The 24,367-nt window shown below is 53.6% G+C and overlaps 2 protein-coding genes across 2 annotated transcripts; one reads left to right on the top strand and one right to left on the bottom strand.

Annotated features, from left to right (window-relative positions):
• Positions 1–282: 282 nt before the first annotated feature.
• On the top strand, positions 283–10,476 carry LOC136108236 (BPI fold-containing family B member 4-like). The gene is made up of 15 exons (XM_065849868.2): positions 283–459; positions 1,241–1,355; positions 1,863–1,967; positions 2,210–2,365; positions 3,763–3,826; positions 4,200–4,263; positions 4,653–4,744; positions 5,347–5,520; positions 6,226–6,279; positions 6,916–7,080; positions 7,192–7,259; positions 8,555–8,597; positions 9,092–9,155; positions 9,481–9,557; positions 10,055–10,476. Exons 1-15 carry the CDS (start codon positions 348–350, stop codon positions 10,076–10,078), a joined length of 1,377 nt encoding a protein of 458 aa, XP_065705940.1. The 5' UTR covers positions 283–347; the 3' UTR covers positions 10,079–10,476.
• Positions 10,477–12,669: 2,193 nt separating this feature from the next.
• LOC136108234 (protein TENP) lies at positions 12,670–23,851 on the bottom strand. The gene is made up of 18 exons (XM_071815750.1): positions 23,775–23,851; positions 23,575–23,714; positions 18,557–18,652; positions 17,714–17,830; positions 17,364–17,463; positions 16,965–17,069; positions 16,723–16,881; positions 16,254–16,299; positions 15,962–16,022; positions 15,643–15,734; positions 15,346–15,522; positions 14,975–15,016; positions 14,711–14,875; positions 14,370–14,437; positions 13,727–13,772; positions 13,347–13,410; positions 13,177–13,253; positions 12,670–12,939 (listed from the first exon to the last, which is right to left on the bottom strand). The coding sequence occupies exons 1-18, from the start codon at positions 23,849–23,851 to the stop codon at positions 12,871–12,873; spliced, it is 1,701 nt and encodes a 566-aa protein (XP_071671851.1). The 3' UTR covers positions 12,670–12,870.
• Between the last annotated feature and the right edge of the window lie 516 nt (positions 23,852–24,367).

Raw genomic sequence — 24,367 nt, 5'->3', positions numbered from 1 at the left:
TTAAAAGTTAGAACAAGACAGATCCCCAGATGCTTCCCTTGGCAAAGGCCCCCACCAAAACACGTGTAACTTTTCATCTATGGGACACAGAAATAACAACTGGTTCAACAGCAGCTTGGCTTTCTTTTGTGTGAACATGTAGGATACTTGGGGCAGGTCCCAGGGGACAAGGACAGGGCCGGTGTTGACCCACGTGTGTGGACATGACCCAGGTCCTGCAGCCCCAGGCCCAGCACAGGGGGGTTCTGGCTGCACCTCGTTCCTCGTGAGGTCGCTGGGGGCTCTGGAGGCTCTGCCACTGCTTCCCGCTCTGCTGTGTCCTTTCCCAGCAGGGGACTCTGCTGGAGATGACGGTGTTGAAGCTTTTTGGAATCGTCCTTTTCTGTGGCCTCCTCTCGCCCTCCCAAGAAGTCCTGTCGGGTCTGTCCTGTGCTGTCAGTCCAGGGGCGATGCAGAACGGTAACTAGAAACGTGAGCTGTGTTTGGTTGGAAAGCTCTGTGGGGCCATGACGTGGAGTGAAACCTCCCAAGTGTCTTCACCTTTATTTCATAGCTCCTCGGGGCTGCAGACTTGCAGTGTCTGGCAGCCCGCGCTGGGCTCATGGCTCAGGGAGATCTGCTCTAGAACTGGGACACGTTTCAGCACCAAACAGCCACACAGAAGTTCAGGGCTATATCTGGGTTATTTCCTCTTTTTGTCTTAGTTTTTCATTTCCATATTGGAGCAGCTAATATTTGGCAAAGAACTGCTGTGATGTTTAGCAGCCATGTTAATATTTGCAATTCGCCAGGAGGGAAAAAAAAGGCTTGTTTCAAGTTGTTTCTATTAAAAAAAAAAAAAACAAACAAAAAGCAAAAACAAAAAATCAAAACAAACCAACCAAAACCGCTTTACAAATGGGAAATGAGTTGCAAGTCAAACCCAAGCGGGGTCGTTGTCACCCTGGCAATGTCCAACTGTCCTGCAGTGGTCAGTCGAACGCTCTCTCCTGCTGGTTCAGTCACTACGGGCAGCTTTGGGTTAGTGCATGTTGTAAAACATCATCCCCTGTGTGATCTGGCTGCACTGTGACAGCTGATGACCCTGCAGCAGCTCTGGGGCAGGGGGTGTGCTGGTGCCGGCTTTGCCAGGCTGGGCCTGGATGGGCGGGTGCAGCCGGTGTGTCCTGCAGTGCTGTGTGTCCTGCAGTGCTGTGTGTCCTGCAGTGCTGTGTGTCCTGTAGTGCTGTCTGTCTTGCAGCGCTATCGAAGACCATCCTGCAGAGCGGGCTCCTCCAGCGGCACCTGCAGGGCCTGGTGCTGCCCAGCATCCTGGGGAATGGGGGTCCGCTGTCTACCCCCACCAGCATCACCGGGTGAGTGCAGGGCAGGGGCTCCGCGGGGGCAGCACCGCAACCGGCAGCTCCGCAGCAGCAAACCTGAGCTGCAGCTGCACCCTTGGCCCTGGCAGTTATCCTCATCTCGCGGTACTGTTGAAATTCCAGCCCACCAAAAGTTGTGTGTGTGGATGGTGAGGTGCACGGCAAGTTGTGGAAGCAGATGCAGAATGTCAGCGCTGCTGCTGCCGTTGAGATCTGAGACACTCGACAGCACTGAGCAATGGAGGAGGGGGCTGCAGAGAGCAAAGCTGCCTGCTCTGGAAAGTGCCTTCCACCCCAGTGTGGTTCCAGGCTGCCCTCATTCAGGGTTCAGCTGCAGACCCCGTCTCCCACCCTGGAGTCGCTACCTTGTGCTTACAGTGCTCTTGCCTCCAGCTGAGGGTGCCCCTGGTGACATGGGTGCTGTGGGTTCCTCAGTACATAGAGCTGTGCCCCTCTGCCGGAAGAGCTTTCAACTTGTGCCGCTTTTGCTGTTGTTCGCAGGCTGCACCTGGTCAGGTCTCAGCTCCCCAGGCTGTCGGTGACGCTGCTGTCAGGGATTGGGGTCCAGCTGAGCATCGCTGCCGAGCTGGAGCTCCGGGGCAACTGGTGAGTGGGTGCGTCACCATGAGAGCCCCATCCACAGGCTTCCTCCTGTGCCATGTTTTGCACCTTTTATGGATTTCTAGGTGTTTCTTACCTGTAATAAAGTCACGGAGTAGAACAGGCACCAAGGGATGGCTTGTGGCAACTGTGATAAATTGTGGTGCGGTTTGTGGCCACTGGCTTTGCTGGGTTTCTCTGCGTAGAGGCTGAGAGATGAAATCTGTTCAACCTATTTGCTTTTTCAGCTTGGTTGGCCTTCTTTCAGACCTAATTGATATCTCGGTGGCTGTGAACATCACTGCAAACATTAAGTGCACGAATTTTGAATCGGGCACAGTGCAGGTCGTCATTGAAGACTGCCTCTGCATTCTCGGGGCCATAAAGATCAATCTCCTCTCTGGGTAAGTGCCTGTGGATTTATGTTTGCCATCGCCTGCAATCCTCCTCTCTTTATCCGCTGATCTGGACAGGCTGCCAGGACACAGATGGTGCTGAGCAGATACAGGGCCAGGCCTCGGGGAAGTCGTTTCTTTCCCATTGCCAAAGCCGGTTGCTTCAGTGGAGCTGGGAAAAAATGTGATTGTTGGAAGATGAGGGTTAATCTGCCCTGTTTGTCTGTGGAAATTTAAAGAGGTTTGGTGCTTCTTCCATTGCACTTCCTTTAATTTACCTTGTGAATTGATATCCAAAGGGTAGGAAGAGCAGGACAGGGGGTGTTCCCGGAGGGCAGCTTCTTGCCCTGGTTTCACACTCTGCCCTTGGCTGCTGTCACAGAAAGATGCTGGACATATGGACTGTGGCTCTGACTGCTGTGGGGATGTGTAATTCCATGCAAATGTCCCTTCTCCTGCTCAGACTTATTAAATTCTTGGCAGAAAGAATTTGCTGACTTCATGTATTGATGAATGCAGCAGTAAGTTGGTCATGGGAAATATTTTCTTTTACTCCTTTTGAATTACTCACTTTTCAGGTTCATTGAATTTCTCCTAATTATTTTTTGCATTATGCATTATATTTCAATCAGTGCAGCAGCTGGTTTGAAACAGACTGTGTAAGTGAGCAGAGGAACAGAGCTCACCCTCTCTGGGGTCACGTTTTAAGTGTTAGCAGGATAGAAGTGATGGTGTGTGGGACGTGGGCTCTGGGGTAAGGAGGAGCGAGGATGGACGCATTTGGCTTCGTGGCAGTTCCTCAAATGTGTCTATAGACAGAACTTGGGCATAAAGAACAAGACATGATGAACTCCTGCTGGCTGTGGCTTGCCGACTGTGCTGCTGCACGTTCCAACTCAATAGCCCAGTAATATATTGATTATCAGAAGTAAATGGCTCTGCGCTGCCTGCAGACATCCTGCATCCCTGAGCGATCTGTTCAGCAGCAGCGCTGCAATGTTACACAGCAGATTTCTCCTTGTTATTCTCCATGTAAATTGTTTCCTTCCCATAACTAACATGGAGATATTTCATAATGGCTGCACCTCCCCTTAACTACAACACTGATTTAAATAGCAGCCAGCTGAACGCAGGTGACGCTGCGGGGGGAGTCACTCCTTCACTGCAATGGTGTCTGCACCCCCCAGTGCTGGAATCAGCCCAGTTCTGTCCCAGTGAGGCCAGCAGCTCCGTCCCCTCCCGCTCAACCCCACTGATGTCACCTGCAGCAGTGTCATCTGCAGCAGTGTCCCTGCGGGGATGGCTGGGGACCAGCGGGGTGTGAAATAAAGGCTGGAGATGCCTTGGTCTCCTCTCCTGCAGCTGTGTGTGTAGTGATGAGGAGTTTTATTTTTTCTCCTTTCCAGCTTACTGTCCCTATCAGTAAATGAGATAGTGCTTAACCAGCTGACAGCGACTCTGCCCGGTTTGGTAAGCCTGAAGATTGCTCTCCTTTCCTAGCTGAAACACAGAAATATCAGGAACAGCATGCTGGGAGGTCACAGCAAGCTGCACTATTATTTGGTGTTGCTCCCTGTGTCACTGGCGCTCATGGCCAGCCCGGCTGTGCCCGCGTGTTCCTGCCTGCCGGGTGATGCCTGAGGCGCTCCCCAGCCCCAGCGGTGCCATGGGTTTGGTACCCAGCTCCAGGGATGCTCCACTGCCCCAGCTCCTTCCCAGCTGCTGCCCGAGGCCACGCAGCCCCTCTGCCCTGGGGATTTGGACAGAAGGGGTCTGGGCAGGCGAGGGTGCTGCTCCTGCAGAGTGGTGCCCAGGGCTCAGCGTGTCTCTGTTTGTGTTGCAGCTGTGTCCAGTGGTTGATATTGTGGTCAACCTGGTGAACATCCACCTGATGAGCACTCTCAACGGTGGGTGTCTGTTGGAGGGGGAACTGCTGTGGCCACATTTCCAGGCTGGTCCAAGGGCAGGAGCTGCTCCCTGCAGGGCTGTCACCGAGCCCGGGATTCCCACCAGCAGCCTGAGGGACCTGCTCACACCTCAGCCCTCCTTATGCCTTTTTTATATATCACCCTCTGCTTCAGCTTTTCTTTGATGCTTTTTTGGGGCTGCATTCTGAAGGCAGATCTCACCCAGTGGAGTTTGGGGATGTTTTGGCTGTTTGGAGCAGCAGCAAGCATCCCGCAAGCAGTGTACGCTCGGGACCTGGGTGTGTGGTCTGGCTGGTGGCCGGTGGCAGGGGACAGTTTGCGTTGCTGCTTGTTTCCTGACATTGTAACGATGTTTTTTCTCTCTGAAGTGATGATGCCAGTTGGTACGGCAGGAATGATTCACTACCAGCTGGCCAGCCTCCCGTTTACCTCTGGCATGTTCCTGGAGCTGGATTTGGATGTAAGTTAGCGCTGGGTGACAGGACCCTGCAGGTGTGACTGACATGGTGACTGTTCATCCTCGTCCTGGGAGCACTTGTCTCCTTCCAGTGCAGCCACAGGGAGGAGCTGGGCTGATGGTTTATTTCTGGAAACTCTGACTGAATATTTAGATCCTTACCCAAATCACCACTAAGCAAATGTGTGCACTTTTCCTCCAGCCCCCGTTTGCTCTGATTGAAAACTTGTCCTGAGTCTGCCCCAGACTGCGTGTCTGCTCTTCGTCACTGCCGGGACAAGCAGTTTGCATCCTCGCCCTCCTGCAGGCTGGGTGCAATTGCTTTCTGCCTTCACTGTTCAGTGTCCATGGTGGGTGAACGCTAAACCAAGCTAATGGACTTTTTTACCACTGTCTCACTGGGGAGAAAAAACAAAGGAAAAGAAACCAGCAAAAAACAAGCAGTACTTTCAAACAGGAGAGCTTAAGTAGTGGCTAGCGAGAAGTGACTGGGACTGTCACAGACCCCACACCCTCCCTCTTGAGGATCTGGGCTTTGAAGGGTTGATGTAACATCCGTGTCCCCTCTCCTGGCAGGGTAACATCCGTGTCCCCTCTCTTGGCAGGGTGTGGTGCAGGACGTGGGAGGCAGCGTCATCCCCCACGACTCGTCCCCCTCTGCTTTGCCTCTGCTGCTGGACAATCTCCTTGTCATGGGCGTGCACCAGAGCTTCCTCAATGCCGTGGTGGCCCTCATGTTCCAGATCCCGCCGCAGAACCTCAGCTGCGCGCCCGGAGCCGTGAGTGTGGCAGCCTGGGGAGGTGGTGAGGGACACACGCTGGCGTGGCCGTGGGTCTGCGCAGGCTGTGCACCATGTCCCTGTGCCCACGTGTGCACTTGCTCACCTGCCGATGCTCCAGCCCCCGCGCTGCCTCCTCCCTGCTCCTGTCAGTAATCTATAGCAGCACCTGCAGCCATCAGCCATTGTCGCTGTACGGGCACCCCAGGGACACCTGTTGAAACCAGTCGTGTACTGGTTATGCCACAGACTCCCGGAGGTCTGTCATCCATTTCAATGAGTCTTTAAAATATCATCGAGAAGAGCAACTTTGCATACACAATGCAATTCTCCAGGCATACGCATTTTTTGTACCTCTGATCTGTATTTCCACTGGGGAATATTAGGGGTCCGCACACTGGAAAATGTGGAAAGCCTGTGGGTTGTGTCTCCTTCTGCGGCTGGTTGCTCTCACCTTATCAACTGACCAGGAATTGCCCTGGCAGTTGGGGAGCAGTGGAGCAGGTGGGGGCTCTGGTGCTACCGCCTGCTTGTGGCTGAGCTGCTGGGGGTCAGGGGGTGAGGGAAGGCTGGGGGACCGGCCCCAGGAGCACAATGACCTGTGGGGACAGGAACACAAGTAGGAGAGGGGTGGCCCTGGCAGAACAGTGTTGCTGGAATCGGCTGGAGCGCTCATTGGGGCTCTTCGTGCTTCTGTTCCAACAGTTCTCTGGTGCCAGCCAGCTGCAAGAAGCCATCACGACCCTCGCTCCCACGGAGGTGAGTGGCTTTTGCTGGTGCAAGGATTTGTGTAAACCTCACCAGGTCCAAGGCCATCCAAGTGATGCACCTGGACGTGCGGGGGAGCTGCTGCCCCAGGTCTCTGCTCCTCTGCTGCCCTCCCCATCGCTCTGTTCGGCTGTGCCAGCACCACTGTGTCCTGGTCCCTTCCAACCCCAACTGTTCCCTGATTCTGTGCTGCCACCTGCCTGCTGGGAGCAGCTCAGGGGCTGGAGGTCTGACCCAGCCCTTTGTGCCTGCTTTCCTGTGTCCCATTGGCTCTACCCGATGTTCTCCTGCTCCCTAAGCAGGAGAACATCTCCTGCAGCTCCCAGCATTGACAGAAAGAGCTGATAAACATCTGGCATCCCCCGTTTCCTGGGCACCTCTCATGGCCGCAGACCCTTGGTGTCCACCTGTGTCCCCTCAGCCCCTCACTGCCCTAGCAAGGAGAGCTGACCTCTGCTGCCTGACCTATTTGCTCTGTAAATTGGGCTTGTCCAAGGTCTGTGTGACCGTGAGGGAGACCCTACAGAGTTATGGGTCTGTGAGAGTCCCCCAGAGAGCTGCCTGTCCCCTGCCGGGTCAGTGTGTGAGGTGCAGGATCCACCTCCAACATGTCCCCAATCCTTATAGTGCTCTGTCTGCCACGGAGCCCATCCTCTGAGCATTCAGCTGGCCTTGGCTGGGAACCCGCTCATCCTCTTGGAGGAAAACCAAGCCACCCTCAAGCTCTCAGTGCTGATTCGGGTGTTCATTAATTTGGATGGATCCATCCTCAACCTCCTGCTCCTGAAGGCCGTAAGTGTGGATGGCGAGACCTCAAACCGGTGCAGGGTGCAGCCAGGCAGGCAGCTGCCAGCTGGGGTGGGGACGTCTCCACCGCCTGATCCTCCCCCTCTCTGCTTGCAGGACCTCGGGCTCAATGTCCATGTGTCAATTGCTGGAGGCAAACTGGTGCTGGGCTTGTCCCTGGGCAGGTGAGTTGTCCGTGGGGGTGCTGGAGCTAAAGCAGCGCCCCAGCCCACTCAGTCCCTGGGCAGCCCCAGCCCCTCAGCCATTCTGGGGACTCCGGCTGGCTCAAGGGAGAGGTCTGGTTTTCTGGCAAGCAGTGGCCAGAAGAGAGCAGGACAGGCTGCGATCCATTGGGGATGCTCCCAGTGCTGCAGCAGTGTGTCCCTTGGTGACACAGCATGTCTCTCAGTGACACGGTGCTGCCAGAGCTCCTGAGTGATGGCAGAAGGGACGGCGTGTTGCACAGACACGCTGTGACACAGCCGGGCACCGCTGCCCTTGCACGGGCTGGGGACGTTCTCTGATGTCGCTCTGGAGCCACTAACATGGAATGTTTCTCAGTGTCTGTCAAACAGACATTTCATTTCCCCAGTCTGGGCATTCTCTGGCTGGCCGATGGCACAAGGGGGAAAGGGACTGCTGGCTTTCGGGAAACGTGACAGCAGTGGGAAAATAGCAGGAGACTGGAGGAAAAGGCTGTGTCAGTTTTATAACCAGGAGAAATGAGATAACCTGAATAACTGTGAGACTGTCAGCTTGACTGTGATCCTGGGCAGTAGCTTGAAAAGTCTGGTGTTGGCCATGAGTGATAAAGGACTAAAGGGAAGTACTGTCATTAATGCCGGTCAAGGTATGATTAAAGATTGGAAAGCGTTTCTTATAGTGTGAGGTTTGAGGATTTCAAGCCATTTCACTTGTCAAAGAGTTAGATTTAGAAGCAACATTGGCATCACTTGTATGCAGCAATATAGAGAACAGAAATGCATCAACGGGCTTTTAATTCAATAGACAAAGATATAACAAGATTCAATGGAAGTAGAAAAGAGAAATTCCAAGTGGAAATAGAGCATATGTTTTAGCTATGGAGATGGTTGTGTGATTGCAGTGATAGATTGGGAGCTGTAGCAAATTCTCCAGAGCTCCTGATCTGTAAACCCAGGCTGGGTGCTGCTTCTACAGCTCCGCTCTCAGGCGGCTCCTCTCAAGGGTCAGTAACTGCCCCAGCGAGGAGGGGAGGCAGGAGCCAGCGTGTGCCCTGCTGCATTTACACACAAATAAAAAATAGGTTAAGCTTTTGTTTTCCTATTTTCTTCTCTCCTGCAAGAGTGGCAGTGCCTGCTCTTTGTGTTACAATATTGTGATCCCTTATGGACGCTGCAGCAATGCCTCCCGGGTCCCTCGCGCAGGGGCTGGGGGCGGCGATGGGATCAGGCAGTGCTGGCCTCGTGGCCAACGAGCCATTGCTTTCCTTTCCCTGCAGCACTTCCATCTCCCTGGAGTCCTCTGATGTTGGCATCAGTAATGTAAGTCTGGGTGCCAGGCTGGGCTTAGCCAGGTGGGCAGGGCGGCTCTGGGGCAGGAGGGGACACGTGGCCACTGCACAATGCTGAGACGTGTCCCGGCTGGGGTGGGTAACGGCTCTGAGGGTCTCGGTTCTTCACTCCTCTACTCCGTGGCTTGTAGCAATTCTTTTGCTTCTTTTTGTTGTTGTTGTTGTTCTGCCTTTTCTAATAATGCAAATGTAAAGCCTGGAGTCTGTTTATTCACCCCTACTTGGAAAAGCTTACACGGAGCTCCGGTGGGAGATTTACCTGGTAGAGAGATTCCCAAAGGAAGGATGAAATACAAATCAAGGAAGAAAAGTAGGCTTGCTTTGAAGAAAAGAGGGACTGTTCTTGTGCTGTGTCAGCGGGCAGTGGTTCCCAGTCCCGAGGACGGGGGCTCCCAGCGGTGCTGCACTGTTTGATGCTCCGTGTCCCTGGCAGCGCCGCTCACTCTTGTTCCTTGTCCGGTGCAGATCTCGATGCTGCAGCCCCACTGCAGCAGCCTGCTGGTGGATCGGCTGGTGCCCCTTCTCAACGGTAAGGTGACCGGCAGCGCTGTGACGTGGGAGGGCTCAGGCCAAGGGGGAAAGGGATTTGTGTGTGCATCAGGAGAGCTGGGGCAATGGAAAGTCTTCAGTCCCTGTTCTGAGCCTGGGCTTTAAAGTCCCAACATTATTCTTGCACTATTTGCCCCAGCTCCAGCCTTGAGGGCCCTGGCAGCGACTGGTGGCAGAGAGCGTCAGGAAAGCCAAAATGCATCATTCCGGTGACGCTGCAGTGTCCGTACCCCCGCACAGCTCCGCTCCCCTGGCAGCTCTGCTGTGTGGCGGGAGCCTGTTCAGGACCCGTCTGTTCCCCACAGGAGTTCTAGAAGTCGGGATCCCTCTGCCGAATGTGCTGGACATTCCCTTACTGAAGGTGGATATTCAGATATTGGCGGTGAGTGTCCATCGGGCTGTTTCCCCACAAAGCACCAGTGTGGGTCACTGAGACCTGCCAAGGGAGTTTAGTGTGCAAGAGCTGTAGATTTTAAGCCTTGAAAGGCCAGAAAATGTTGCTCTGCCTGACCTCCTTCCGAGTACTTCATGCCCATGAGTGTCAACAAATCGGATCTGCAGTGAGGAACGTTCAGCTCCCTGGGCAGGTCCTGTCCCTGGCCCGGCTGCTGTTCCTTTTGAGAGAGCTCTGGGAGCAGCTCAGACCTGGGTCTGGGAGGCTCTTTCCAGTGGCCCCATCTAAAGTGTCCTGAATTACACCAAATTCCAGCCCTGGGCACCCTGTAGATGTCCCGGAGCAGCTGGGATGTTTGCCGGTGTTTCCCAAAGAGTTCCGTGCCTTAGTCCAGGTCTGCAGGGAGGATTTTTGCAGAGGGTTTGTTGGCTCTGAGCTGGCCCTGGCAGCCGTGCCGTGGCCATGTTGCTCTTACCCCTTTGCAGGGGCTGCTGGTGATCCGGGTGTGAGCGCGGCAGCTCCGGGCGCCGAGAGAGGGGAAGAGAGACCAATGGGACGGAACATCGAGACCAGCATCATCGCTTTTATTTTCTCAACTTGATTGAAAATTCTCTAACATTTAAGACATTTAAAGGTTAATTGGCTCATGTGAGCGGTAAGATATGTACATAAGCCACAACCTGATAGGCAGCTCTGTGTACAGATATTTATATAGAGAAATTATCATGATTTGGGGGTCACAGAGCAGTTGCATTTGGTGCTGCAGTGGAATTGTTAAATTTGTTCTGAGGAAAAATTGTTCTTGATATAATGAAAACATTTCACATGACTTTCTCAGTAAATGTCGCCATCCACGTTCAGAAGGGTCTGAAGTGCTAAGGGGGAGCTCAGGATACATTTGCCATGTAACTCTTTTAATAAACATTCCTACTTTTTTAGTGCTTGGAATGAGGTTCTGGTTTCTGATGCTTCTCAAGGAGAGTATCTGTCCAGCCTCTTGCTGTGGGACCTGGTTCCTTTGTGACAACAGATACTTTGTTTTTTTGGTCTGAAAACTTTTTCTACTCAAACTTCCCCAAAAAATTACACTTGGATATTCAGTGGCTGCTCTTGGCTGGGGTGACCTACTGACCAAACGCTAATCCACATGCAGAAATCAGAATGAGATCGAATTTCCGAAGGTCATGAAGCGTTTCCCAATAGAGTCTGGACACGCTGGTACAGCCGTGGTGCTGGTCCAGCGGGGGTGGGGGCTGCCTGGCCCCGGCACCCCCCCGGCAGGACGGGTGTCCCTGTCATACTGAGCAGGACGGGTGTCACCGTCACCTGCGCCAGCAGCCAGAGCGCTCACAGCCGCCTCGGGGCTACACGGTTCATCAAACTCGACGTCTCCATCCGTCGTTTTGCCTGCAGGCTGGCACAAAGGGCTTTGTTAGCACAAGGTTTTGTGCTGGTTCCTGAGCAAACACCTGCTGTATGGTAAGTAAAGTTTAGAATCTTTTCTGCGCTCGTTTGGCCAGTGCTTCTGTATGCATTCCGGTTTGCTGGGAGGGGATTAATTTTGCTGGCGCTACAGAATAATCTGTGATTGTCGCTGTCCTGGGGTCTCGTCGAGTTGAGAAAGAAAAGTGTAACTGCGAGTCTAGGATCGCGGAAAAGTGGAAATGTCGTCTTGTGTGTCTGCAAATGGCTTTTCCTCCTGGGGCTCGGCCTCTGTCACGTTGTCTGTCACATAGGGCTGAGCAGAAGGGGCAGAGGAGCCTTTTCTAAAGGAAAGGGCAGCATGTCCTCAGTGTAACCCGCTACTTCTGCAACTCTAAATCTATCGCTCTGAATTGCTGGTGTGTTCAGGAGTAAATCCAGAGCAGGAAAAACTGCAAGTTGGAATTCATAAGCACTGGAACAATCCAGTCCCCAGGAGAAACACCACGCCGGGGTGCAGAGCCAGGCAGAAACGCCTGAGGCCAGAATATCCACTGGCAAATAAGTACATATTTTTACTACTGTAGTTTATTCCTTTTGGGAAACTGCTTTAAGATATATTAGTCAAAGAATAATGGTTGCAGCTCTACCAGGAAACTTTTATTAGGAGCAGTTCCCGCTATTGCCAACTTCAGGCATTAAAATCATTAGTCAGGTCCCCAGGCTGGGCATATAAACCTTCAGGGTTTTTTATGCCTTATAATAAATCCACTTGGCTTGTTTTGTTTGCTTTCCTATTTCTGAGTCTCTGAAATATGAGGTTTCGAAGTGCTTTTCAGCAGCTCCGGAGGCCAGGAACCCTGTGTGTAGCTGTTGCAAGTGGAAGCAGATGTGTGTGACGACTGTGGGTTCCCGGGCAGCCCCGCGGCCGAGCTTGACCGGAGCCAATGGTCACAGCCAATGGTCACAGCGTGGGGGCTGCTCCATCCCAGCACCTGACACGGGGCAGCTCCGTTACCACCCCACCCTGCCACTGTGGGCTCTCAAGTCTGTTGTGGGTTTTGCTGGGTTTTATTTTTCTCCCCCTTTATTTTGCTGAACAACCTCTTGAGCACAGAGATGCGTTTGATCTGTAGGAAAGAGCATCCCAGTACAGACCGGTGCAGCTGCCGGTGCCCCAGGCAGGTGTGTGGCACTGTCCGTCTGTCGGCAGTCATGTTTCTGTCAATGTTTTCTCTGTGATGGGCTTTGTCAGAAGTATAGTTTTGAAGATATAACTGGCTTCAAGTCTAAAATTAGAAACCATTGTGCAGGCTGATATTTTTCTTTTTTTTTTCCCCTTTCTAACCCAGGGAAAACCACTACCCGGAATGTTCCCATAGTAACGTGAGGAGTGGAGGAAAAGCAGACGCAAGGCTTCTTGTTGGTGGGGGCTGTGTTGTTCTGCAGCTGAGAGGCACAGGGCTGCTTTGAATCCATATAAGTTAGTGGAATTTTCATGCTCCCTTAATTAAATGTAAGGTCTGGACATGTGTACTGGTACTAGTTCTTAGCAAAATTCACCTGTCTTTAGGTGCAGATTGTTGAGGGGAAAAAAAAGTCAATAGTCATATCAGAAAATGCAGTATGAAAGAGAAATGTTTAATTAAAGTACAGAACGTTGTTACAACCCATCCTCTTTCTGCAACAAAAATACCAAGAGCAGGACTGGAAGAGAAAGCTGCTAGTGCAGCGCTGTTATCATCCTAAGTCTGATAAGGTGGTGTTTTGATAAAGCAGGAAAGCAGATATTCAACATTTCAAGCAGTGACAAAACACAAGGGGTGATTTCAGCGTCAACAGGACCATTCTGCTCCTGTTTCACTCCGGACACCAGAGTTCAGACCATGGTGCTCTGCTCGCCCGCCTGGGCCGGCAGCTGCAGGTCGCAGGAGACCAAGACATAGTCCTGCAGGGAGGATGGGCTGAGGGGGGGGTCTGGCAGCCCCGGCCCCCTGGCACAGCCACCGCTGGGCAGCGGGGGCAGAGGAGCTGGGACTGCGCAAAGTGATGGAACGTGGTTCCGCGGGTTAACAGGCTCGGGGAGCAGGCTCTGATTTGTTCTGCAGCCAGGAGGTAAGAGTCGCTCCCGAGTTCCCTTTGAATCAAACACAGCAGGGAGCAGCTCAAATGTCTTATTTCTTACCTTGTGAATCACGATGTTGACGTTGGTGTAGGTGAAGTTGGAGATGTGGGGCAGGATTACTCCTTCACTCAGGACCTCTAGGAAAAAAACAAAAGGAGGGGAAGTTGCCGTTGGGGTGCTGCCTCTGTCCTCGTTGTGTGTCCTCGGTGGCGGCTCCGCTGCAAACCCACCGTTGAGCTGGGCCGGGACCTCCGCACGCAGCGTGGGCAGGAGCAGCTCCTCCAGCAAGGCAGCCTGCCAGGGGACACGCGGGCAGCTGGAGCAGGGCAGGGACAGCAGGACAGGGCTTGGGATGCTCGCTGCAGCATTCCCAGTCCCGCTGGACCTGCTGCTGAGCAGCGAGCACCCACAGTTCACATTTCCCTGCTGCCACCCACTGCCCGGGGGGTTTGGGGCAGCCTCAGCTGGCTGGTGCCACTGGGGTGACCAGGCTGGCAGGGGATGGTGCTGAGGTGGGGACTGGTGCACTCAGCAGGTGACAGCAGCACGGCACAGGGATGGAACATAGCCATGCTTCATCAGTTTGGGGTGTGGGGCTGCAGGCACCTACCGGCACAGGACCCACATTGGAGGCAGCCAGGCTGAGGTCATTGTCCCTAGAAAAGAAAGAGCAGCACCGGAGCTACTTGTGAGGAGTTGTGGTGAGAAGTGGCTTTGACCCCCAAACACCAGGGCTGAGCCAGCAGCAAACTTGGTGCCCAGATGTGTCCAAGCAGGGACTGGGGCTGGACCGTCCCGGGCACAGCAGCGAGGGCTTGAGGAGGTTTTGTCCCCCAGGACCCTGACAACAGCTGCATCGGGCAGTGAATGGGCTGGGGACGCTGTGGGGCCGTGGTCTGGAGCGGGGGTACCCAGGAGCCCCCCAGGGCCCCCCGCTGCAGCTGTGGTTGTTGATGGGGCAGCCACAGGCAGTTCCCCCGGCAGCGGTACCGGTGGCATGGCAGGACCAGGCAGGGGTGCTGGTGTGTGCTGGTCGTCTGCGTACGCCTATGCTGAATGCGGGGGGTGGATGGTGCAATTCCCACTTTTCTCTCTACATTACTGGATTCTCGCTGTTTCCTTCAGGGTAGAGCTACCTCTGCAATGGCCAAACCATGAAAGCCAAGAAATTCCCCAGAGCACTTTGCCTCTCCTGTTCCTGCTCTGATGGGGACACATCCCCTTTGAGGTCAGAGCAGAGCTGGGGACATTACTCTATCGCTGCTGCAGAGATTGTCATCCGTGTGTCGGTGACGCTCAGGAGGAGTCCCGCAGACATGTCCTGAGGAAAGGGAGGGCAGGATCGGAGTCAGCAAACAGTCCTGCGTCAGCTCTGAACAGTGGGATGGGATGAACCCATCCCTGTGCTACCACCTGTGACACATCCCTCATTTCTGTGCCACCCAACAGTGGGAAACACTGCCGGGGACTTTGAGTACTGCAGCAGGTAAAGGCCAAACCAGCCCCTGCAGTGACTGCAACCGCTGGGGCTTGTGGCAAAGTCTTTGCTTTCCTGTTTCCATGCAGCTCAGGTGTGCTTGGGGAGCTCACTCACCACGTGCACGCTCACGAAGCTCTGCAGCGCCGGCGATCCTGCCCCCACGTGCACAGTGAGGAAGAGCTTCAGGGCTGCCTTGCCTTCCTCCAGCACCATCCGCGGCGAGCTCCTGAACACGGCTTGCAGCGTCACCGGTACGTCCTCCTGGAACAGGGAGCCCATCTGCCGAGGGATGGGGGTTATTTTGGGGCATGGCAGGTGCCGGGGGGCATTGCCTGAGACACGGCTGTGCCCCTCTGAGGGACAGTATCAGTGCCAAACCTGCGTGATCTTCTGTGCCATGGCAGCGGTCGTCAGCGGGGTCTGAAAGACAAAGCACAACTGGTGATGTGGCTGCCGGCTGCTCGGGCTGTGCTGGGGCTGGTGAGAGCTGTGCTGCTCATGGGGACACGCAGGGACCTTCCTGCACACCAGCACGGGCTGGGAGCAATTTGGTTACTCTTCATGGCAAGTTCTCCATGCACTGTCACACCAGCAGCATTTTTGGGAGTCTGGGGATGCCTGACTCCTACAGATGCTCAGAGACACTCATGTTTTGCAGGGTGCGCGGCTCCTTGAAGCCATTCGCGGGCCAGGGCTGTTCCTCCAAATGCAGGTTTTCTACCTCTTCATTGCTTACTCGCTCTACTCACCGGGATGGTCATGTTGAAGGCTCCGGCCATCTCCAGGGCAAAGAAGAGGCTGGTGTAGAAGTGCTCTGAGAGCGCCAGGGTGAGGTGGGAAGGGCTGGAGCTCGCGGGCTCGGGCATGCTGAAGGGCACGGGGCTGACTGGCAGCGGGATCGCCATCCCCGCCACCTGGAAAGTTGTCTGCAGGGACATGAGCAAGGAGAACAGGAATTTGGGGTGTCTTGGGCACATAGTGCTGGGAGACAGGGGCTGTCCTGAAGGCTGGAGCTGGGCTGGGAGTGCTGGAACATGGGGACTCACCTGCAAGGAAATGGTGACTCCCTGCTCGGAGAACACAGGCGCAGCCAGGGGCAGGTACTGGACCTGGCAGTTCGGTGTGACGGGGAACTGGGCTGTGAGGTGAGCAGAGGGATGCTCAGGAGGGGCGGGAGCAGTAGCGGCAGGTTGAGCTGGGAAGTGTCTGGGATTCCCGAATAAAGGGATGGGGATGGAGCCAGGTGTGGGGAGCAGGTCCCAGGGAGATGACGGTGGCAGAGAGAGCCCGTCCAGCCCCATGACCTGCTCCAAAATGAGCCCCGAGGCCCTTTGCCTGTGAGGACACTGAAAACTAGCTGCTCACCTGTCAGAGACATCAGCTGCTCATTTGGGAAAAGCAGCAATTTGGAGACTTCTGGGCAAATCTGTGAAATGAAGAACAGAAAGAGAGGCAGTAGATGAACGCAAGGGTCTGGTGTCAGCTGTCCCAAATGCCTCTGGTGAGGGTGTCCCCATCATCTGACCACACGGCAGCAGGAGATGGAGCCTGTCAGCATTTGGTGACCACGGGGTAAAGCACCAGGGTGGCTTAAAGTGCTCTGGTTCTTACAGGACTGCACAACCTGGTCTTCTGCTGTCTCATGCCTTTGTCTTACCTTATTGACGTTAATCTCCTTGTCCATGTCTGAACTAGAGGACTTGCTGGATGAAAACAACAGAAGATGTTAGGCAAGAGCCAGCTTGGCCAAGCGTAGTTGAGTGTCTTTTATCTGACTCAAAAAGCAGCCAGAGAGAGTATTGCCATTATTTTCTATCATCTATTAGGCTATGATTACAATTCAGAATCCTAAAACACTGAGGAATTCCATTAAAAATGTTCCTACTGCACTACTTTAAAAGATCCAGTCCCTTATGAGAGAATGAATCTCAAAATGGGGGAAACCAGCCCTGCAAGCAGAACAAAGTTCCTCCCATGCAGATGGAGTTTTGTGGTAACCTTTGTAAGGGTTAGGGCAGTGAGCAGAGCTCAGTCACATCACCCTCCTGCCTACAAGTACTTGTGCCTCAGTTTCTTCTTTTCCCCCTTTACGCAGGTCCCAGAGGAATGAAAACTGCAGGGTCGACCTTTCCGTGTCCTCGGTGCTCTGCACCTCCTCCAAGGTGGCTTTGCAGGTAGAGGTCACGAGCTCCAGGTTCCCCTCGGGGGTCATTTCCAGGTGCAGGTCGGCCAGGATGGACAGTCGCATGGTCTTGGTGCTGGAGCTGTGCCGGGAGAGGAGGAGGCTGGGGTGGGGGGAGCCCCTGTCCCGTTCACCCTGATCCCCTGGGACCCTGGGCTGCCGCTGTCCCATGTTCCCGACACTCACGGGGCGGGGGTGACATCCAGGTCCACGTCAACGCTGAGCCGCAGGCCGGCGTCCGGGACGAGCGACAGGGACAGCTCAGTGACTTTGACGGAGTTAATTTGCTTCCTGCAGGAGCAGAAATGAAGGTATTGAGAGGGATGTGCAGCCCCTGGCTGCTCTCACAGGGGGCAAAGCCTAAAAGCCCACGAGATCTGTACAGTTCAGGGACAAAGCAGTGCCCAAGAGTGGAACCAGGGCTGAGACCCCAATGGAGGAGCCAGGAGCTTGTTCCTAAACCACCCTGGCAAACAGCCAGGTTGGTCTCCAGGAGGAATTTTGCCATTGTTGGCAAAATACTTTTGTGGCGATATTCAAAGCGGTAGGTGGCAAAGCCTGGGCAAAGCTGAGCTGCAGACTCACCTGCTGGGCTCTGGGGAGCTGGGAAGCAGTTCCGGGGCTGTGGGGGCCATGAGGTCCTGCCTAAGGACGTTCTCTGTGTGCGGCTTTGAGACTTGAGCAACTGCAAAACAGGGCAGGTGCTTTATGAGACCCTCTGGAGCTGGTGGCCCAATGCACAGAGCTGGACAGGCTGAAATCTGTCCAGGTGACATGCGTCCATCCTTCACTAACCCCACTTCTATCCCTCACGAACCGCCCTTTAGAGAGGGGATGGTGAACAGCAGAAGGTTCTGGTCACAGTGTTTGGTATTTCGGATGCTGCTGCCTCCCCTCCCTGCTGATGATGTGGGAGATGTGGGATCTGGACTCACGGTAGCTCAGTCCTGACGGGGTGAGGATGCCCCCACAGTCGGGGGACCTGGTGGCATGAGCAGGGACCAGGAGGCTCAGGAAGATGCTCAGGGCGCAGAGCGTCGCCGTGTCGGTGCCTGGAGAAGGAAAACACCCGTGGCAGATGGTGAGAGAGGCCCTGGCCCGGCCACCGCGGTGCAGGGACACGTTGGGGACACAGCTCTGCTCCCCGGGTGGGTTCATGAGCTTGTGTGAAATTTGGGGAAACTTCCCACAAGTCTGTAACTGGAGCGGTGCCTGCATCCACCTGGCACCTGCTGAAGAGCACATATTGGCCTAAAACTGGTGTAAAACTAGCGAATAAATGGGAGCTAAAATTAGTTGAGGAATGAATGTAAGTTATGGAAGAGGCTAAAATAAAATAAAAAGGTGAAAGTGTTACTTGTCTCTCCAAAAACATTTAGGAATTGTTTATAATATTTGTAATGCTCTTACAATATTAAGAAAACAAGTAATTCAGGCTGTTTAACCTACATAAAATATTCATATTTACATCAGTCTTTGCAGAAAGCAGATGTCTGATGAGAACTGAGCCTTGCAGAGACACCCCAAAGTACAAGCAATGCCTACACCAAGCTGTTCCATTTGCAAATGCACCTTTACCTTTCCTGGCCAATCTTCTCATTCTTCCAACTCAGCCTGTGTCTCGCCGTGGCCACACCAAGGATTTGTCCTGGCTTTATATATCTTCACAGCTAAGGCTGATGGAGCAGAAATTGGCAAAGAGAGCTGGAAACCAGGACATCGGATGGACGCTTTGTTTTATATATGATTTTTTATTGTTTCCCCACATACTTGCTTACATTGGCCATTGACCGAGCGTGGTGAAATATTGAGCAGCGGGTGCTGGGGCAGCTCGCCTTCCTCATGGTGCTCCCGAGGAGCACAAAGAAAGGGCTCTGGGGGAGGGTGCCAGCAAATCATAGCTGGAAAGTGAACGTGGGTTTCTGTGCTGTGCAGCCGTGCTTTCCTCCTGTTGCCATCGAGACATCTCCAGAACCTGCTGTACTTTGTGTCCCGGTGCAGACCAGTAGGGATGAGACCCACACGTGTTGTGCTGAGGTCTTGGCAGTAGGATTAGGATGTTCCCCCTTTCCGTCAGGCCTGGGTAAGTCTGTTGAAGGCAGCAGGAATGTTTCTGTGCCGTTCAGGGAGTTTTAGACCAGAGAGATCAGGCTTTTTCAAGGTATACCTCCTCTGACCTCCAGAATGGCCCATGTGCCTTTTCCTTCTTCTCTTTAGCCCATCCCAAATCAAAAGCCCCTGGCAATGTTTACTACAGTTGGTAGAAAAAAATGCTGGATGATGTCCATCCTCTTTGATAATGTCTCTACAAGCTGTGAAAGTGTTCATGGAAGGGAGTCCCAGTCCCTCTCCTCCCCGTGCTTTGGCTCCATGGTGTTCTTCTGTCTTCCTTGGCCTGGAGGACAGGATGTGGACCACCAGGAAATACCACGTTGGCCCATCCTCTGTGGTGTCACTCAGCTCTCCTCTGACTTCCCCCCAAACCCCGATAGTTGTGATCTCAGCTCCAAGCCATGACCACTCTTCCCAAGAGGACGGAACTGCCCGTTTTGATCTGAATCCCTTGGCAATGGGTATTCAGCACTTTCTGGAACACCTGCTGCTGGGTGGGAGCCATTGTCCTTGTGCACTGAGAAGTGAGTCACTGGGCGCTGGCTCCAGGTGCATCTTGACATGTTCAGAGTCTTGGCTCTCCCCAGCGCCGGGCTGCTGAGAACTGCTCAGAAAAGCAGACATCAGCCACGTTGTGCATTTCTGTGGAAGCATCCGAATAGCCTTGTCAAGAGAAAATATGAAGACATACGTCTAGAAAATATGAAGATATACATCTAACAGCCTGCCGAGGGAGAGCAGGATTTACACTTCTACACTGATGAATGCAGCCCATTTAGAGGCAAGAAATGTGTTCGTGAAAGTAAATCCACTGAGAAGGTTGTGACCTGCAGACACGTCCCCCGGGGCTGCAGGAGGCGTTTCATGGCATCTGACATCAGTGGGGACACAGACACAGCCTAGAAAAGTCGCTGAGAAATAAGCCTGTGCAGTGTTTTAGAGCAGCGGTTGGAAATTGGCCCCTGCTTGACCTTGTTCCAGCGCAGGTAATACCGGCAGCTCTGGAGATTTATCTGTGGAGTGTTGGTGTAATTTACGGTGGTGCAGGGTCTGGGAATGAGCTGCAGGGACGAGATGGCACCGCGGTGCTCAGAGGTGGATTTTCTCCTCCTGAAGAGCTGTTCTGATCCTGATGATCCCTGTGGAGCCTAATTAGGTGTCAACTTATAGCATAATGACTGATCAAGTTACTAGCGGAAAAATGTCTTTCTGGCATGATGCGTTCCTTATCAGGCGTTATCTGTAAACCTTACGCTCCTGTCAGATAAGATGAAAATCTCCCTGTCTGGGCTTAGCAGAAGGAGTGCATCACTGGGAGGGGAGTGATGGCAGATTAAACCTCATGACATGTTTTATACAGAAATGAAGAGAAGAAATAAATTACTCGGTGCTGCAGGATTCCGCTGGGATGAACTTCTCAGGCGGTTCTTCTCAGCCTCACTCCAACCCTGCTGAAATCTGTAAGAATCTTACTGAGATTATTGCAATTTCCACTGGGTTTCCCACCAGCTGATCCCGTGTCCCTCCCTGGCATTTGCAGAAGCTCCATGAACTTCGAGGGGTGAGAGCCACTTGTCCCAAGAGTCACCATTACACGGGTGTCTCCAACAGCAGAATTTACCATTGCAAGTCTTAGGTTTCTCCTTGCCCCCACTTCTGTCTGTACCATGTAATTAAACAGAACAGTATTTTTCTCTTTTGGACTTGACGAGTTTCTGTTGGTTCCTCCTGGGGTTGAGCAAGAGCTCTGGCTTCAGCCGGCCAGGAGCACATGCCTGGTGCTGTGGCTCGAGGGCTCACCTGGGCTTCCAAATTTATCTGTGAAATTATTTGTATTGGCAGATGTCAGCAACCCTCGGTGATTAGGTTATACCACAATAATCACCCAGCCCTTTTATTCTTTCATTTTTCCTCTCTCTCCCTCAGGCTGTTTCTTGTGCTCTCCAGGAGATCTGTGCAAAGCCTTGACAACCTCTGGGGAGCTTCCATGGAGAAGAACTGGGTGAGGTGACAGCAGAGCCAGTCCCCATGGCAGCCCCCATCGTGGGGGGGCAGCAGCTCATGGCATCTCCCCCAGTGCGACAGGAGGTGGAGGCCAGGGCGGTGGAGAGGCCCATCTCACCTCATGCCATGGCCACCAGCCACAACCTCTCCTGCTGCCCCTGGGGCCATGTGCTCAGCAGGCAGCTCCAGCCCTTTCTCTACGGCAGGTTTTCAGCATCACGAGCAGCTCTGGTGCTTGTGGAGGAGGGAGGCTCAGCATCCCACTTGGCTACCAACTGCGGGGCGGGTGGTACAGGACACAGGCACATCCTGACGGGCTGTTCACAGATATCTGGATTGTGGGGAGTGATTCTTATATTCAGGCTATGTTTTGGCTGAGGTAGCTCTGCTGGATTTGCACTGAGCCCTGCTCACTTTCCTCTAGTGTGAGCGCAGCATTCAGCCCCTGTTGTGCGGTTTGGGAACTGTCTCCAGCTCATTGTGTCTCTGTCCCTTGAAGCCCATACACTCCTGTGAGCCACTGTCAGCTCTGGAGCTCCGTGAGCAGCCGTGCTGGATCAGAGGATGTTCAGGATTTGGTGCCTTTTATTGCTCGGTGGCTGGCTGGCGTGGTTGGAAGGAACTGATGGGCCAGGAGCTGTCCCGGGGATCGATCTTGGAACGATTGACTGTGGTGAGTGCTCAGCTGTGTTCACACCTGTGTGTGAACATGAGTCTGTCTGCTGAGAAGCGGGCAGCGTTGTGCAGTCTGCATCCCCCGCGTGTCCCGTGTGGGATGCTGCACGTGGGACCCCACGGCTGCAACACCCTGACAAGAGCACATGAGTTACCTCGCCGGTGGGCAGTACGTTATGGTGGGAACCTGAAAATGTGCCCGTGTCTCATGTTTAAAATCACAACTTGCGCGCAGCGAGCACCCCCCAAGCTCCAACCATTGCCAGGGACAGCAGAGATGTCTGATAATCTGAATTTATGGCATGTGGGGGGTCCTGATGGTGCCTCTGCCTGTTCAATGGGAACGTGTTAATAATGATGTCCCACAGGGCATGGTGGGGGCTGCTGAGTCCCCTCACCCTCTGGCACAGGCTCCTCCCTGGGCATTTTGTGCCGAACTCCTCGTCTCGTGCAAATCTTCCAGCGGTTCCACTGCTCTGAATGAGAGTGATGTTCTGCAGAAAATGGCAGAGGAAGCAGGGAAAAAAAAGGCAAACGCCAAACCCATCAAAAGCATCTCAGGGTGAGTGATGATCAGCAGCATTTCACCGCGAGCCCCAACCTGGGAACGAGAAAATAAAAGCAGAAGGTTGGGAAGTGTCAGCCTGGAGGCAGAAATGAATCACTCCCTGCTAACAAGTGCAATATTAAAGCCAGTGATTTTCTGCATGGTTGTGTCTACAAATATGTGGAGAAACTATAACTTAAAGGCAACAAAGCGCGTCGGCTCCCGCTTCAGCGCGGCTGGGGATGCGGCAGCGGCTCTGTGGCGGGGGGGCTGTGCTCTCGGAGCCGGGGTGCCCAGGTTCTGTCCAGAACAGCCCAAGGGAACCCCAGGATTTTGGGGTTCTGCTGGCCCTCTGTCTTGCAGGTTCCTGCTGGGTGAAAGCACCGAGAGGTTTTGAATGCCAAAATGCTTTTTTTCCCAAAATTAAACTGCGCAATCTTTTTGTTAGGAAGGAACATGTTTCTAAATTTAAAAGTGGATTTAGATGGAAAGTTTAAACAAAAAGTGAAAGAACAAAGGTGGTGATGGCAACATCAGTGACAGGTGACTTGGCTGCCAGCAGCCCGACCTGGCAGCTCTGATGGCTCCTCTTTCCCAGCTCTTCTCTCCCATTATTTTTCTGCGGGGTGAAGGTGAGAGGTCTCTGTCCCCCAGGGGTGTCGCTGGCGCTGGGCTCGGGGCTCTCTTGGTGCAAATGACCATGGCTGGGAAGAGGTGAGGGGGCAGAGCTGCTGGCGGGGCTGGGGACCTGCTGTCCCGGGGTCTGTCCTGCCGTGACCCAGCTTTGTCTGGGCAGCATCATGGGAGAACACGTGGAAACGGCTCTGGACACGAGGCTGACAGTGGCAGCTGCGGCAGGACCCATGGGTGTCCCCAGCGTCAGCTCTGGGACCTGCCACATCACCCTCCCAACCATTAAAACCAACCTCCCCAGCTGGTGAGTGACCCCGGCGGATGGTTTGCCAATATTAATAATACTAAAGAGGCAGGTAACAGCACCGTTAAATCTCACAGTCTCCGGGGATGGGTTTCTATGGAACACAAATATTTTTCACTGTTAATTTTTTCCACTGAGGGAACCCAGATGTTTTATGGACCAGCTCAGGCCAGCACTATCTGTGTAATTCCAGGCAATGTTCATCTTTGGCATAAGTCTTAATTTAAGTGCTGTGCTCTCAGGATATCAGAGATACCAGAGCTTCTTTTATGCATGGAAACCTTTATTTAAAGCCAGAAGGTGGCATTCTTGAGAAAAGGTTTGTAGAGAGAAAACATCTTTTATTAGACACCTGGCATATTTTGGCTTAATCCATACCAGAATAGGTTTCTTTAGCACTTGACTTTATTGCCTTTTGGTTTTTAGTCAATAATGATTGCTATGTGCATGATTGGTGTCCCTGCTGCGGTGTCCCTGCCCAGCTTGCTGCCCAAGGTCACAAGCACGTTTCTGAACAGCACCCTCTAGAAGGTGCTGCCAGGTCTGGTAGGTTCCGTCCTCCTCCCAGCCTCCTTTCCCAGAGACCATCACCTCCTCCTCCTCGTCCCCCTGCACGGCCACAGGTTTCCCGGTTTTGCCCCACAGAGGAGCTGGCAGGCTGCTGATGGGAGCGTTTGGAGCAGTTACTGGTTTGGAGCAGTTACTGGTTTGGAGCAGTTACTGGTTTTCTGCCATCAGCACCCGCAGCGCAGGCACCGTCACCGCCCAAAGCCTGGTCCAGTTGATGGCGAGTGCCATGGTGCTGGGACAGGGCTGATCTCCAAGCTGAGCACGCTTTTTCCTGCTGCTGAGCATAGACCAACTTGACTGACTCCTACTGACTTGGGTGAACACCTTTGATGCTCAGCACCCACCAGGACAATCCCCAGAGCAGTGAGCTGGGAAGGAAGGGGAATGTCACCCCTTTGCTTTGACCTTCCACAGGTTTCCAGGGTTCTGCCTCCATCACAGCTGGTGGTGACTCAAATGCGAGAAGCAAAAAAAACAGTGGTGACCATCACCGCAGACAGAAGCTCTGTGCACCTCTTCAGCACTGCTGAGTTTTGGTTTTCCCCTTCAGACTCTGCTCCCAAACCCCACTTCATCCTGGATGTTGTGAGTTGAAGCCTTTTGCCATTGGTGAGGGCTCAATGTGGTCACCCTGCCCGGAGGGGACTCCTCTTGCCTGTCCTGCAGCAGGACAGTGACCTGGAGGCAGTGTGCTTTGCAGAAGCAAAGCTGCTGCTCTCCCTCGCTCTGCAAAGGTAACGCGGC

The sequence above is a fragment of the Patagioenas fasciata genome, chromosome 16 (genome assembly GCF_037038585.1).
Source record: "Patagioenas fasciata isolate bPatFas1 chromosome 16, bPatFas1.hap1, whole genome shotgun sequence".
Classification (NCBI taxonomy): Eukaryota; Metazoa; Chordata; class Aves; order Columbiformes; family Columbidae; genus Patagioenas; species Patagioenas fasciata.
Note: the sequence above shows the minus strand (reverse complement) of the source record. Positions and strands in the feature narration are given on the sequence as shown.

Excerpts from the sequence above, each read along its gene's own strand:
- LOC136108236 (XM_065849868.2), top strand. The coding sequence starts at position 348 with ATGACGGTGTTGAAGCTTTTTGGAATCGTCCTTTTCTGTGGCCTCCTC. Across the intron at positions 1,968-2,209 it reads CTGGAGCTCCGGGGCAACTG|CTTGGTTGGCCTTCTTTCAG; the intron begins GTGAGTGGGTGC and ends TTGCTTTTTCAG. Across the intron at positions 9,558-10,054 it reads TGGATATTCAGATATTGGCG|GGGCTGCTGGTGATCCGGGT; the intron begins GTGAGTGTCCAT and ends ACCCCTTTGCAG.
- LOC136108234 (XM_071815750.1), bottom strand. The coding sequence starts at position 23,851 with ATGGCACTCGCCATCAACTGGACCAGGCTTTGGGCGGTGACGGTGCCT. Across the intron at positions 14,438-14,710 it reads GCTTCGTGAGCGTGCACGTG|GACATGTCTGCGGGACTCCT; the intron begins GTGAGTGAGCTC and ends CCCTTTCCTCAG. Across the intron at positions 12,940-13,176 it reads TCAACATCGTGATTCACAAG|GACTATGTCTTGGTCTCCTG; the intron begins GTAAGAAATAAG and ends TCCTCCCTGCAG.